This window comes from Hypanus sabinus, chromosome 5, assembly GCF_030144855.1.
Source record: "Hypanus sabinus isolate sHypSab1 chromosome 5, sHypSab1.hap1, whole genome shotgun sequence".
NCBI lineage: Eukaryota > Metazoa > Chordata > Chondrichthyes > Myliobatiformes > Dasyatidae > Hypanus > Hypanus sabinus.
This window is the reverse complement of record NC_082710.1, coordinates 133,307,353-133,323,442: the sequence shown is the minus strand read 5'-3', so window position 1 is coordinate 133,323,442 and position 16,090 is coordinate 133,307,353. Positions and strand designations below refer to the sequence as shown.

At 40.8% G+C, this 16,090-nt stretch overlaps 1 protein-coding gene across 8 annotated transcripts in view; it reads right to left on the bottom strand.

Moving 5' to 3' along the window:
- tbc1d4 (TBC1 domain family, member 4) overlaps nt 1-16,090 on the bottom strand; it is a 291,680-nt gene that overhangs the window by 37,868 nt on the left and 237,722 nt on the right. The window contains exon 1 of one of the 8 annotated variants that reach the window (XM_059970430.1): nt 2,189-2,324. The exons of 6 other annotated variants lie outside the window; for them this stretch is intronic. Coding sequence is in view for 1 of the 2 variants with exons in the window: in XM_059970428.1 (XP_059826411.1) it covers nt 300-367 (68 nt within the window). In the remaining variant the exon portion in view is untranslated. Of the gene's footprint in view, nt 1-299; nt 2,110-2,188; nt 2,325-16,090 lie in introns of those variants that run through there. One more of the 8 variants, XM_059970428.1, reaches the window with a different exon arrangement.

Genomic DNA, 16,090 nt, shown 5'->3' with positions numbered 1-16,090 from the left:
CAGAAAAGGGAAAAGCACTGTCAGACACATGAGTGTGGGCCCGTCAGCTGGGTGTCTACTGGCTACTGAAGATATACAGTGTGCTGCTTTAGAGCATTAGTAGTAAGTGGCTGTGCAAATGATATTAAGGACTAGGTGAGGGTGCATACTTAACCAGAGTCCTAAGAGGAAGGAAAGCTGTGTGAGTCGTAGAGGAAGAAATTAGTGTAACAAAGAACGAACTACATTTTAACAACGACCAATGCAGACAGTACAGGTTAAAGGGTAGGTGATGGCTGACCCCGTGGTTCCATTCTTACCGGCTCGATGACAGATTACTGCGGCTTGCCAAACTTCCTCTACGGACTGATCCACCTTCTGAAGTCATGCAAATGTGTAAGGGATTCTCACACTAACGACTCGACATTTTTATCAAGAGCTGACTGTACGTCAACAAGCTTGCAAGAAAATTTTCTGCTGCTTGTTATTGCAGAGTGATTGCAGTTTGTACCATTGTAACTTGTCTACAGACAGCGAGGACCAGAAAGCTTTCTCTTGAGTCACTGAGGTGAGTCAAAGTGGAGGGAAACGACACCCTATGTTTCAGGTCAAGACAATCCAGATGGAGGATCTCAACCCTAAATGTCCATTGCCCATCTCCTTTGCTAGCTGAGCATTCCAGCGTTTTCCATCATCTGCTGTCTCTCTGGTGTCTCCAACGGGACCATTAATTATTTCCACAGCTTGCAAATCAGTCTTCTTGTTTTAAATCACAGTCATTTGACTGCAACGAAGAGTCACATAGTCTTCAAAGAATTACTGAAAATAAAAACCAATTTCTGAGAGCACTCCTCTGCCAGGAAGTTTACCCTGGCTCGCGTAACTGTTCCACTTTTGACATAATAGGGGAAATCTCACAAAGGTCAGTTGTGCTTACATCCTTAACCACCAGCATTCAGAAGCTATTCATGTTGTAAATGGACAAATGGAATAACTGCCTGACACACCCATTAGGGTCTCCATTCTGTGCTCTTAGCACTCCAATTTCCCAAATCTTGTGCAGGGAAACAGCATCCAATTCGGGAGTCAGTGCAGCTCGATTGCTGAGTTTCAGGAGTCTGGCCTGGACTCTTTTGCAGTGATAGCTCACCACACAGAGTCCACAGCACACTGTGTATCAGTGTAGCAAATCAGAACATCGCATCGAAAAACGGAATCGCTGCATAAACCTGGGTAAATTTTGTGGGAGAGAAGTACTCTCCTGAATCAGCATTTACCTTCAATAAATATTCTGTGGTTTAAAACTAGGAGATTAACTTACCTTGCAAACACTTATAAAACCTGCTGGTGCCTTTACAAGCTAACATTGCTTATAGGCTGGTACGAACCTAGGGCCACAGAGGGCACCATGGTCAGCATGGACAGTTTGCAGGCTGCATTGTAACTCCTTAATTTGTCTTAACTCCTTAAGACAAACATGACTCCTTAATTTCTAATGTTTAATCTTTATAACGAGTTCAGAGCAAACATCCCGTGTTCAGTCTGGGTAGCTGCTTTTCAAGAGCAGTGGACACTCTCTGAATGAGAGGGAGATTTATTAGCCACTAACAACACATGTCACTGAAAATACTGCTCTACATATGAGATGGAGCAGCAACAGTGCAAATTGGACCAGCGTGGATAATAACACTCACCTCAACAATGAGCTGGTTCCACAACCTAAGGCTTCGTGTTCAAGGACACTTCAACTCGTGCTCTCAGTATTATTTATTTACTATTCATTTATTATAATTTTTAAAAAATATTTTTACTCAGCTCAAGCAGGTGAAGCCTGAGGCATAGGTATAGCTAAGCACTCATTTCTCAATTGCCATGAAGTTTCAGACTGTTCTACTGGTGTTGAGTATTGTGGCTTTCTGAAGATTTACAGTGATATTACTGTGTAGCCTAATTGGTTAGTGCTATTGTGTAGTGACTGTGGGATGATATTAGTTGTACATATTAGTATTGGGACAATGTTCATGTTCCAAGGTTATTATTACTATTACTATTGTTTCTTTTTGTATTTGCACCGTTTGTCTTCTTTTGCACGAGGGTTGCCAGTCTCTGTGTGTAGTTATTCATCGATTCTATTGTATTTCTTTGTCTCTTGTGAATGCTGACAAGAAAATTAATCTCAACGTAGTATATACTTTGATAATAAACTTACTTTGAACTTATGGGCTTCAAGGAAGTGTTCGGTCAGCTCAAAGTCTTGCCCAATGGGGGTGAAAGCTTTGATCTTGCCCTCAGCACCTCATAAGAAACACACTTATTAATAACTCCTAACAACACCGTTGCAAGGTAAGGCTCAAAGAGCCTGACAGAAGGGAAGAAATGAATTACATTTACTGCAAAGAGAAGGGGGTGTCTTATGAGGACTGGTTGAGTGAGCTATGGCTTTTTTTCTCCAAAGTGAAGGAGGATGAGAGGTGACTTGATAGAGGGGTACGGATGCTAAGAAGCATAGGGTAAGTAGTCAGAGACTTTTTCCGAGGGCAGAACTGGCTAATACAAGAGGGCTGACTGGAGGAAGACAGGGGTAAGTCAAAGGCAGGTTTTGAGTGGTGAGCGTGTGGAACCAGGGGTAGTGGTAGATACAGATACACTAGGGGCAATAAGAAACTCCTAGATAGGTATGTGGATGATACAAAAACGGAGACTAGGTAGGAGAAAAGGGTTAGATAGATCTTAGAGTTGGTTAAAAGGTTAGCATCATGGGCCAAAGGGGCCTGTACTGTACTGTTCTATATTCTATCTTGTACACACAGACTGCAGATGGAAATCTATGGGAGTATTTGTCAGGGTTCAAAAAATGTATTTTCTGTCTATATTTTATGAATAGCTTTATTCGGCACTCCATTGAACAGAGGCTGAGGCTGTGGGCCCTGTTCTGGGCTTCGTGTCTGAGGATTCACTTTCATTCTGAATGCAACTTGCTTACTTTTGAAGTGTGCACAACTTGTTTTTTTTTGTTTTCTCTCTCTGCACATTGGGTGTTTGATAGTCTTTTTTATGGTGTTTTTGAGTTTTTTCGTTTTATGGCTACCTGTATGTTTGTTTTATGTATACGTACTTCGAGAATGCATGTACTTTGAAATTTAAACTGAAGTTTCGAAGTCTGGAAAAGCGAATGCTGCTGGCTGACTCATTCCGAAGTGCGGGAGTGCATGGTGAGGGACACACTAAAGCCTGGTGGTTCGTTGGGAAGGTCCAGCATTAATGTTCTGTTGAGGCAGGGCAACTCTCAACCACATCAGGGCATATTGTTCAAAGAGGAAATATGAGGGTTTGTACTGTCAGATGTCACAATGGAAGTAAACTAATACATGTGCTCTTTCTACTGTACAGCCTGTATACATTTTGAAATTAAAAAACTTTGAAAATAGGTTCTACAAAGGGAGATTCCAACCAGCTACAGAACAGAAAATGCTGCGCTCCATGGGAATTCTTGCGGAGAAAAACATGGCCTGCTTTTGGAAAGCGATCAGCTCAGTGAAAGGCCCGCAATTCCCCTAAAGGATGTTTACAAGTGAATGCTCATGGCAGCACGCCCCAGGGCAGGTGCTGAGAGGCACGATGAAGCCCAGTGCAGCTGGGGAACAATAGCAGTCTATGGACTTAACTGTGGAAGAGATTCTCAATCACTTCCTGGGTATATTGTTCAAAGAGGAAACTGGAGTGCTGTTGACACATTGTAAGGGAATGTACTGAACTGATAGTACAATGAATATGATTAAAGTACCATTCTATTTAGTGGATGAAGACCATTTTTGGGAAAAAAATTCACACAGTTTCCTTCACTTTTTGATGGGTCTTGATATTTTTAAGTACAGAGGAATCAACAGGACAAAATAATATGGCATTACAGCTATCTCCTTTACTTGGGTCTCTCAGCAGACCTGATGTTATGTGTAGTGACTCTGTCTTTTGCTTGTCGTGAAAGAGAGCAAGAGGCTTGTTTGCTGTAACATGAGACTACGAGAAGTCCAAACCCACTACTCTGCTCCTGATATTAGCAGCAAGATGTTCCTGAGTAGGAACATAACAGGAGATTATTTAGCCCATTTTCTATTCATCTACCACAGTTGTAGATATTTGCAATGATAGGCACAACATCAAGCCCATACAGAAACAGGGACATAAGAGATTAATACAGTGGCTTTGACCTAATGCAACCACTTCCATGAATCTTACAATAACACTATTTTATTTCTACCACGTGCCTAATCAACTATCAGTAAATTCTATCTCTCACAGGGGCGACTGACAATGGCCAATAAACCGCAGGCTAGACTTCCCAAGGTCCCAAACTAAACACAGGTCATCCTCGAGCTGTGGGTGAACCAAAAGGCTTCACAGTGCCAGTTACCCAGGTTCAGTCATGACCTTTAGAGCTGTCTGTGTGGAGTTTGCAGGTTCTCCTTGTGATTGCAAGCATTTCTTCTGGATGCTCTGCTTTTCTCCAAAGTCTCAAAGGTTTATGGACACATAGGTCAATGTGGCACTGTAAGTTGCCCTTCAAATGTAGGCGAGTGGTAGAATCTGAGGGAATTTGATGGGAAGGGGGAGAGAACTTAAAAACTGGGATTAATGTAGAATGTATAAATGTGTGAGTGGTAGTCAGCACCGACTCGATGGGCCGCAAGCTCTGACTTTATGCTATGTCTCTCTATGACTCTCAGCACTATCAACATCAGGTAAGAAGATGCAAAGCGTTAGTGGACTCTACCTGTAATGCCTGTAATGGTGCTGCAGGTTTCTCATTGTACCTGTGCATACAGGTACAATAGCATGCAAAAGACTTAGATATATATATATATATATATATATATATATATATATATATAGGCCTAGGGTGCCTAAAACTTTTGCACAGGACCGTCCTTCGGTTAAAATAGGAAGTTGGTTGGGAAACAGAAATAAGAGTACTTAGCTTTGTACTAGTTAGTAGTATTAAGTGTTATTTAGTCCATCAAGCCAGAGGAACATCTGACATGATTTTTACAGTATGTCTACAGCATGTCAGAAGAAACCCAGGAACAAAACCTCCCACTTTATATGGCTTTCATAGACCTTACAAAAGCATTTGACTCTGTAAATTATCCTGCCTTTTGGCAGGTACTGCCCAAACTTGGGTGCCCAGAGAAATACCTCAAGATCCTGCAGCTCTTAGACAAAGACATGAGTGCAACAATCATCAGCAACAGCACCTTTTAAGGTTAACACTGGGTCAAGCGTGTGCATCATTGTCCCAACTCTCTTGCCGTTTTCATTGCAACCATTCGTCACCTCATAGGCAAAGACTTCTCACAAGGAGTGGGGAGGAAGGAAAAGGGAAGGGGGGAGGGATGGGAAATGAGGAAATCAGGAAGGGGAAACAAGGAAGGAAGGAAAGAAGGAAGCAAGAGGCATCGGGAGCAATGAGATCCACTGGATATGCTGGAGGATTTGTGGTGCGGCATCCATGCTGGAGTCGGTACTGCCCCTGGTGTTCACTCAGCAGAAGGCAAGTTGTATTATGTTCGATGGCAGGCTGCAGCAACATTCATGGAGTCACGGACAATGATGATATTTCATTGTGTTACTGTATTTTACTGCTATCTCATGTGTGCTTGCTATATTATACAGTGCCTATAAAAAGTATTAATTCCCTACCCCCACCCCCTTGGAAGTTTTCATGTTGTTTTACAACATTGAATGACAGTGAATTTAATTTGGCTTTTTGACACTGATCAACAGAAAAAGACTCTTTCACGTCAAAATGAAAACAGATCTCTACAAAGTGATCTAAATTAATTACAAATATAAAAACACAAAATAATCGATTGCTTAAGTATTCACCCGCTTCAAACACTGCCTTCATGTCAAAATTCAGTAGATGCTCCTCTGGCAGCATCTGTGAGGATAAATCTCTATCAACTTGGCACATCCAGTGTTACGTACTCGTGACATGACAGTGGTACCCTTGTCACGTGAATGGGGTTGAAGCTATACTGGACTTGAGGTAATGGTCTTGTGATGGTGGAGTGACGTCATTTTCCCGCCAGTAGAGATCATGTGACAGGTTTTTTTTACAGGTTATAAAAGGAAGACCCCACCCTGTGAGGAGGGGCAGTTCATGGCTGGATTTGCCAAGTTGACTTCATGCCACTGCGTGATTTGATGTGATGACGCAGTTTAGTTAAAAAATGAAGTTTTATCTAATGCCTAAAGTTTAAAAGGTTATTACCAGCAGTTTCTTTACAATACTGCTAGTTCAGAAATCAGTGGAGAGTGAAGATCGGAGTTCGGGAGTTAAAGATCGAGGAGAATCGATTTTCGACGGTGAGACGGGTTCTACCTGATTTAATCCTTATTTGGAAGGAATTTGTTGACTGTTCTTGTGTTATTCTCTGCGGGATAGCAGAAGATTGAGGACAGTGTGATAAAGGAAAGGTCAGTGCCTTTAAGCCGTTTCGTTTCGTAAATTCTTCGTGGGAAAAGTTCGACGTCGGGTATCGAAGCAAAACAACATGAAAGACAATTTAAATCGTCTTATAAAGTCTCTCCTTTTAAATGGACTGTGAGCATTTTTGAACTTTTGGCAATACTGCTTTAAAGAACTGTTTGAGCTACATCGCTTTAAGAACTGTTTGAGCTGCCGCACAGCAGCTGATTTCCGGTTACGTTAGTGTTTGTTTACTTTCGGGGGGTTTGTTTTCAGTGTTTAATAAACGTGTTGTTTGTTATAGAAATCCTTGCCGGACTCATATATTTATTGTTGCCGGAATACGTAAAATAAATATGGGGGCTCGTCCGGGATTGGATCGTTTGAGTTTAACTGCTTGCTAATTTTTGAATCGGTGTCTTGGAAAAGGGGAATACTCGATTCTTTTGTTTGATTGGCTTGTGAGTGGTATTCGGCAACAATGAATATTGATGAGTTTCTGGTTTCGCCAGATGCGGAGTTGTTAGCAAAGGCAAAAAAAAACTGAGGTCTCTGAGATAGCTCATAGATTGCAACTTAAAGGTATTTTGCAGACTACATCTAAGGCTGTAATACAGAGAAAAATCGCGTCACGCTATGAGGATTCGGGTGTTTTTGATGATTCAATTTTAGAGTCGTTTCCAATAAGTAATCTGTAGATGCAGTTGCAAATCGAACAAATGATGTTGGAGCGTTGTAAATTAGAACAAAAGCAGAGAGAATTTGCATATGCAATGGAGGAATTAAGGTCTGGGAAACAGTCTTCTGGTTCTAATGAACCATTTGTTGCTAGTCAAGAAATTAAATTGGTCCCTCCATTTAGTGAAACAGCAGTGGAAAGATATTTTCAACATTTTGAAACTATTGCTCGGATGTTAGAGTGGCCGAAAGATAAATGGTCAGTGTTGTTACAGAGTGTAATTAAAGGTAAAGCACAACAAGTTTACACAGCTTTAACTGCTGCGCAAGCACTTGATTATGATATTGTGAAAATGCATATTCTAAACGCATACGAATTAGTCCCAGAAGCTTACAGGGAAAGATTCAGAAGTTTGAAAAAGTCTGTGGAAAAAACTTATGTGGAATTTGCCTATGATAAAGCTGTGTGTTTTGAGAGACGGGTTTCTTCTAAGAATGTAAATGGGGACTATAACACATTGAGAGAGCTGATTTTAATGGATGAATTTAAAAGAAGCATTCCTGTTGAAGTAAGGACCTACTTAAATGAGAGGGATACTGATAAATTGCAGGACTGTGCTAGATTAGCTGATGAGTATGTTTTAATCCATAAGAATAAATTTCCTCAGGGCAGAAATTTTAAGAGGAAAAATAACATGGAGACTCAAGGTAAATCAGAAATTAAATCAGAAGTTAATAAGAAAGGTAAGGAGGAAGGAAAACCTGTGAAGGAAAGACAGTTTGGTCTTATTTGTAACTATTGTAAGAAGCCTGGCCATGTAATAGCTAACTGTTTCAGACTGAAAAAGAAAGAGAAAGAAGCAGTTCCAGATGCTTGTGTGCAACATACTGAAGCACCTGTAAAGTTACAGGGTTGATAAACACAAATGAGGTTTTGTTAGAGTCTGACCAAGTTAAAAAGGGATATGATCATTTTATAACTGAAGGGCTTGTATCCTTGAAAGAAGGATCTACTCTGGTGCCAATAAAAATCCTTAGGGATACTGGAGCTACTCAATCACTGATGTTAGACAGTGTGTTGAAGTTTAATGGAGAGTCTGATACTGGTGAGGTAAATTATATAAGAGGTGTTGGGAGTGATTTTACATAAAGTAAAATTAAATTCAGAGTTAGTTACAGGATTTGTTAAAGTAGGATTACAGCATAGCTTACCTGTGAAGGGTATTTCTTTATTATTAGGTAATGACTTGGCAGGTGGAAAAGGTTTTCCTGAAGTGCATTTGACAACGGAGTCAGAGGAACCAGAGTTGAATTCTAACACAGATTCTTCCTGTGTTGTGATTAGAGCTATGGCTAAAAAGATTGATGCACAGAATGAGGTTGTTACTCAGGACTGTTCAACTCAGGATTCGAGTTTTGAGGATGTGTCAGAGACTTTCTTACCTTCGTTGTTTGAACAAGATTCTTGGAGTAAGTCTGACTATGAAGATTTATCTCTGTCTCGGAAGGAGATGATAGCAGAGCAGGGTAGAGATTCTGAGATTATAAAGTTAAGAGAACAAGCTTTACTAGGTAGTGAAATTGAGAAGGTGCCAGTAGGATATTACTTGGAAAAAGGAATGTTGATGAGGAAGTGGAGATCGCCTACAATTCCAGCAAGTGAGGATTGGAATGTTGTTTACCAGGTGGTTGTCCCTAAAGTTTATCGAAATGAGATTTTGACTTTAGCTCATAGTGTGCCTTTAGGTGGACATCAAGGGGTAAGGAAAACTGTGGACAAGATTTTAAAACATTTTTACTGGCCTGGTTTAAGAAAAGATGTGGCGATGTTTTGTAAAACGTGCCATACTTGTCAAATTGTGGGTAAACCAAATCAGGTTACACCAGTAGCTCCATTACAACCTATTCCAGCATTTGGTGAACCGTTTTCTAAAGTTATTGTAGATTGTGTTGGTCCATTACCAAAGACAAAAACTGGTTATCAGTATTTGTTGACTATCATGTGTACTTCGTCTAGGTTTCCAGAGGCAGTACCACTTAGGAATATAAAAGCTTAAAACTGTGACAAAGGCTCTTATAAAATTTTTTACTTATTTTGGATTACCTAAGGAGATACAAACTGATCAAGGCAGTAATTTTATGTCTGGATTGTTTCAACAGATAGTTTATAAATTGGGAGCTAAGCAAATCACTTCATCTGCATACCATCCAGAATCGCAAGGTGCCTTGGAGAGGTTTCATTCTACCCTCAAGAATATGATTAGGAAATATTGTGTGGAAAATGAAAGTGACTGGGATGAGGGTATAAACTTACTTTTATTTGCAGTAAGGGAATCGGTACAGGAATCTTTAGGTTTTTAGTCCATTTGAACTTGTGTTTGGCCCTAGAGTTAGAGGACCTTTAGCTTTATTGAAAGAACAGTGGATTAGTAAGGAAGTACACACTAATTTGTTGGACTATGTTTTGAAATTTCAGGACAGGTTACATAAAGCTTGTAGCTTAGCCAAGGAAAATTTAAAGTTGGCTCAGGAGAAAATGAAAACTTGGTATGATAAAGAAGCTAGGATGAGGATGTTTAAGCCTGGAGATAAGGTGTTGGTTCTTTTGCCAGTGCAGACAAATCCTTTACAAGCTAGATTTCATGGTCCTTATGAAATTGTGTCTAAAATCAATGATGTGGATTACGTGATAAAAACTCCAGATCATAGAAGGTCAACACAACTTTGCCATATAAATATGATAAAACCATATTTTGAGAAACAAACTGATACTGTGACTGTTGTGGTTAGTGAGAATGAGTTTGATTTAACTAGGAACATGATAGATGATTCATCTGACTTTCATTCTAAATCCAACGTTGTTTCTGTTAGGTTACCAAATTCAACCATTCTGGAAAATATTGATGAGAAATTAGCACACTTACAGCTAGAGCAGAAACAACAGATGAAGGAATTAATTTTTAAATATAAGGAGTTGTTTCCAGATGTTCTGAGAAGGACTTCTATAGTTTCACATGTTGTAGGTGTGGGAGATGCCAAACCCATCAAACAACATCCATATAGGATGAACATAGAAAAATGTGAACTTGCTGAGAAAGAAATTGAATATATGTTAGAGAATAATATCATTAGACATTCTAACTCGAATTGGAGTTCGCCATGTGTTATGGTGCCAAAACCAGATGGTAGTATTAGGTTTTGTACGGACTATAGGAAGGTGAATGCTGTAACGAAAACAGATGCATATCCAATTCCTAGAGTAGATGATTGTGTAGATAAAGTTGGAAAAGCGAAGTTCCTTACGAAGATTGATTTATTGAAAAGGTATTGGTGTGTTCCATTAACGGACAGAGGTAGAGAGATTTCTGCATTTGTAACTCCATCTGGGTTATATGAGTATAATGTTCTTCCATTTGAGATGAAGAATGCCCCAGGTACTTTCCAGAGGATGATTAACTCTGTGATTCAGGGATTGAAAGATACTGATGCTTATATTGATGATTTAGTGACAGGAAATGATACTTGGGAAGCACACATTATTGCAGTGGAGAAATTGTTTGAAAGGCTTTCAAAAGCTAACTTAACTATTAATTTAGCTAAGAGTGAATTTGGACATGCCACTGTGACTTACCTTGGTTATGTTGTAGGTCAAGGTAAGGTAGCTCCTGTTCAGGCAAAAGTTCAGGCAATTTTAGAGATTCCCACTCCAACGGAGAAAAAAACTCTCAGAAGATTCTTGGGAATGGTAGGATATTATCAAAAATTTTGTAGAATTTTGCTAATGTTGCCCTTCCATTAACTAACCTTCTGCAGAAGAATGTGAAGTTTATGTGGACAGTGCCTTGTCAAGAAGCATTTGAAAAATTGAAAATAATGATATGTCAACAACCTGTGCTTAAGGCACCTGACTTTGAAAAACCTTTTTCATTAGCTGTGGATGCTAGTGATGAGGCTGCGGGAGCAGTAGTAATGCAAAGGAATGCGTGTGATGAAGTTGATCATCCAGTAGCTTACTTTTCTAAGAAATTTAATAAGCATCAAAGAAACTATTCAACAATAGAGAAAGAATTGTTATCTCTTGTTTTAGCTTTGGAATATTTTGAGGTATATGTTGGTACAATTCAAAAACCACTTATTGTTTACACTGATCGTAATCCGTTAGTTTTTCTGAGTAAGATGAAAAACAAAAACAGAAGATTATTAAATTGGAGTTTGATGTTACAAGAGTACAATATTGTGATAACTCATATTAAAGGTAAAGATAATGTGGTTGCTGATTGTCTATCTCGATGTTGAATGCACAATGCAATTTTTTTTTGTGGAGTGCTTTTTTTTCAATTATAACACTCCTACTGTATTGTGAGTTATAAGCTGTTATATGATGGTATTGTATATTATGTATCTTATAAAATTTATACATTTGTTTTCTTGTAAGCAATTGTTAAAAATTTTTGTTCTTGTCAGACCAAAAATGTTTTTTTTGGAGGGAGGTGTTACGTACTCGTGACATGACAGTGGTACCCTTGTCACGTGAATGGGGTTGAAGCTATATTGGACTTGAGGTAATGGTCTTGTGATGGTGGAGTGACGTCATTTTCCCACCAATAGAGATCATGTGACAGGTTTTTTTTCACAGGTTATAAAAGGAAGACCCCACCCTGTGAGGAGGGGCAGTTCGTGGCTGGATTCGCCAAGTTGACTTCATGCCACTGCGTGATTTAATGTGATGACGCAGTTTAGTTGAAAGATGAAGTTTTATCTAATGCCTAAAGTTTAAAAGGTCATTGCCAGCAGTTTCTTTACAATACCGCTAATTCAGAAATCAGTGGAGAGTGAAGATCAGAGTTCGGGAGTTAAAGATCGAGGAGAATCGATTGTCGACGGTGAAACGGGTTCTACCTTATTTAATACTTATTTGGAAGGAATTCGTTGACTGTTCTCGTGTTAATCTCTGCGGGATAGCAGAAGATTGAGGACAGTGTGATAAAGGAAAGGACAGTGCCTTTAAGCCGTTTTGTTTCGTAAATTCTTCGTGGGAAAAGTTCGACGTCGGGGATCGAAGCAAAACAACGTGAAAGACAATTTAAATCATCTTATAAAGTCTCTCCTTTTAAATGGACTGTGAGCATTTTTGAACTTTTGGCAATACTGCTTTAAAGAACTGTTTAAGCTTCATTGCTTTAAGAACTGTTCAAGCTGCCGCACAGCAGCTGATTTCCGGTTACGTTAGTGTTTGTTTACTTTTGGGGGGTTTGTTTTCAGTGTTTAATAAACGTGTTGTTTGTTATAGAAACCCTTGCCGGACTCATATATTTATTGTTGCCGGAATACGTAACACTGGACACTGCAATTTTTCCCCATTCTTCTTTACAAAACTGCTCAAGCTCTGTCAGACTGCATGGGGATCATGAATGAACAGCTTCTACAAATGTGAACAGCATCTTCAAGTCAATCTACAAATTCTCAATTGGATTGAGATCTGACTTGGCCACTTCAGGAGATTAACTTTGTTGTTTTTAAGCCATTCCTGTGTATCTTTGGCTTTGGCTCATTGTCTTGCTGAAAAACAAATCTTGTCCCAAGTCGCAGCAGACTGAATCAGGTTTTCCTCCAGGATTTCCCTGTATTTTGCTGCATTCATTTTATCCTCTATCTTCACAAGCCTTCCAGGTCTTGTTGCAGTGAAGCATCCCCACAACATGATGCAGCCACCACCATGCTTCATGGTAGGGATGGTGTGTTTTGATGATGTGCGGTGTTTGGCTTGCCTCAAAAATAAAAGATTAGTCTGATTGCCAAAAAACTTAATTTTGGTTTCACCAGACCATAGAACTTGCCTCCGGCTGACTTCAGTGTCTCCCACACGTCTTCTGGCAAACTCTGGACGAGACTTCATGTGAGCTTTCTCAACAGTGGCTTTCTCTTTGCCACACTCCAATAAGCTGCAACTGATGAAGCACCCGGGCAACAGTTGTTGTTTGCACAGTCTCTCCCATCTCAGCCACTGAAATTTCTAACTCCTCCAGAGTTGTCAAAGGTCTCTCAGTCGCCTCCCTCACTAGTCCCCTTCTTGCATGGCCACTCAGTTTATGAGGATAGCCTGTTCTAGGCAGATTTACAGCTGTGCCATATCCTTTCCATTTCTTGATGATTGGCTTAACTCCAAGGGATATTCGGTGACTTGGAAATTTTCTTGTATCCATCTTCTGTCTTGTGCTTTATAACAACTTTTCTATGGAGTTGTTTGGAGTGTTCTTTTGACTTCATGGTGTAGTTTTTGCCAGGATACTGACTCACCAGCTGTTGGACTTTACAGATACAGGTGTATTTTTACTATAATCAATTGATTGACTTTGAAAACAAAAGAGATGGTTGTTGACTTCAGGAGGGCACGGAGCGACCACTCCCAGCTGAACATCAATGGCTCCTCGGTAGAAATAGTAAAGAGCACCAAGTTTCTTGGTGTTCACCTGATGGAGAATCTCACCTGGTCCCTCAACACCGGCTCCATAGCAAAGAAAGCCCAGCAGCATCTCTACTTCCTGCGAAGGCTGAGGAAAGTCCATCTCCCACCCTCCCCCCATCCTCATCACATTCTACAAGGGTTGTATTGAGAGCATCCTGAGCAGCTGCATCACTGCCTGGTTCGGAAATTGCACCATCTCGGATCGCAAGACCCTGCAGCGGATTGTGAGGTCAGCTGAGAAGATCATCGGGGTCTCTCTTCCCACCATCACGGACATTTACACTACACGCTGCATCCACAAAGGAAACAGCATTATGAAGGACCCCATGAACCCCTCATACAATCTCTTCTCCCTCCTGCCGTCTGGGAAAAGGCTCCGAAGCATTCGGGCTCTCACAACCAGACTATGTAACAGTTTCATCTTCCAAGCTATCAGACTCCTCAACACCCAAAGCCTGGACTGACACCTTGCCCTATTGTCCTGTTTATTATTTATTGTAATGTCTGCACTGTTTTTGTGCACTTTATGCAGTCCTGAGTAGGTCTGTAGTCTAGAGTAGCTTTCTCTGTGTTGTTTTTTTTACATAGTTCAGTCTAGTTCTTGTACTGTGTCATGTAACACCATGGTCCTGAAAAACGTTGTCTCATTTTTACTATGTTCTGCATCAGCAGTTATGGTCGAAATGACAATAAAAGTGACTTGAAACACCTTGATTGCACACACGACTCCAAAAACAGATCTCCATCTAACTAATTATGTGACTTCTAAAACCAGTTGGCTGCACCAGTGATAATTTGGTGTGCCATATTAAAGGAGGGTAAATACTAATGCAATCAATTATTTTGTGTTTTTATATTTGTAAAACAGTAGTTTAGGTCACTTTGTAGAGATCTGTTTTCATTTTGACACGAAAGAATCTTTTTCTGTTGATCAGTGTCAAGAAAGCCAAATTAAATCCACTGTGAATCAATGTTGAAAAACAATAAAACATGAACACTTTTTATGGGCACTGTATGTGCTATACATGCTGTGTATAACTGTCAGTGCTGTGTTTTGTAACTTGGCCCCAGAATAACGGTCTTTCATGGACATTCATGTATGGTTGAATGACAATTAAGCTTAAATTTGAACTTGAGGCTGCACAACCCCAGCAAATCACAATAACACAGGATTACGTCAAAGAGAGAATCACTTATCCTTATCGTTTCCTCTCAAGTTCGGAGGACGCTTTCTCAAACCAGCCTCCAGCCGAACAAGTGAGCTCACTGCACTGTGTCCCTCACAGAGCGAACAACAGAAAGAAAGAGTTACCTTTAAAGGCAATGTAATGCTGCTGATCAGGCCCAGGCAACTGCTGACTGCTCCTGCCAAGTATCGAAGCACCTCGACAGCACCACCCTCGCAAAGCTGAGCTGTGGTCTGGACACAGGGCCATGAAATCAGCAGCTTGCACTCTCCTTTATCAGATCTGGAAGCGCATTCCACACCGTCAGCCTGGTCTGGCTCGGCAGCAGCAACAACAGACCACTGCAATCAGCAGGCCAGGATTCCTTACCAAACCTCTGTCACTTGACAGAAAATCCTCTCGCCCAGGAGCAGAGCAAGCCGTGACTTGCCGCACCTTTCGCCATTCTTCCTTTTATCCTAAACTTTCAGCCCTATCAGCACTCTAACTGTGAGGATAAACCGCCCTAAAGTCTACAATTCCTTTCATCTTTAGCCACGCCGACAACCAAAACAGCAGCACCTCACATTCATGTCGTGTTTCAACTGAATAAGCCAACTAGGGTCTGCACAAGGGCACTAACCGAGTGAAACCTGACACCAAGGAGGCAACAGGACAGCTGTGCAAAAACTTGGTCTGCAGCTTGAGAAGTGCCTTAAAGTGAATTTTGGGATAGAGATGTGATTGGATGGTACGGCGATTCAGAGCTCGGGTGATGAGGGTCCAATCCTGAGCCCTGAGACTGACTGCATGAAGTCTGCACACAGATGCACGTATTTCCTCCAAGTGATCCAATATCTTCCCACTTCCAGAAATATGCACACTGGTGGCCATTGTGAACTGGCCCTCCCTGGGATATAATCTCTCAACTTATGGACACACTCTACATATCAGAAAGCTCTTAAAAATGTACTGAATTCAAACGAGAGCCAACCTTGATAAAGTAAGCATGTTTGCATGTAGCACAAAAAGCGCTGGAGGAACTTGGTGGGTCAGGCAGCATCTGCGGAAGGAAGTCGACAGCCAATGTTTTGAGTCAAGGCCCTTCGTCTGGACTGGAAAGGAAGAGGGGAGAGAGCCTGGATTGAGTGATGGGAAGGGAGAGCAAGAGGTGGCAGGTGACAGTTGGATCCAGGTGAGGGGGGGAGGGGGAAGTGATAGGCAGATGAGGAGAGGAATAATGTCAGAAGCTGTTAGGTGATTGAGAGAAGCATCAAAGAGTTGAAGGTGACAGAATCCGTCAGGGCACCATAGATTACAGATGTTGAAATC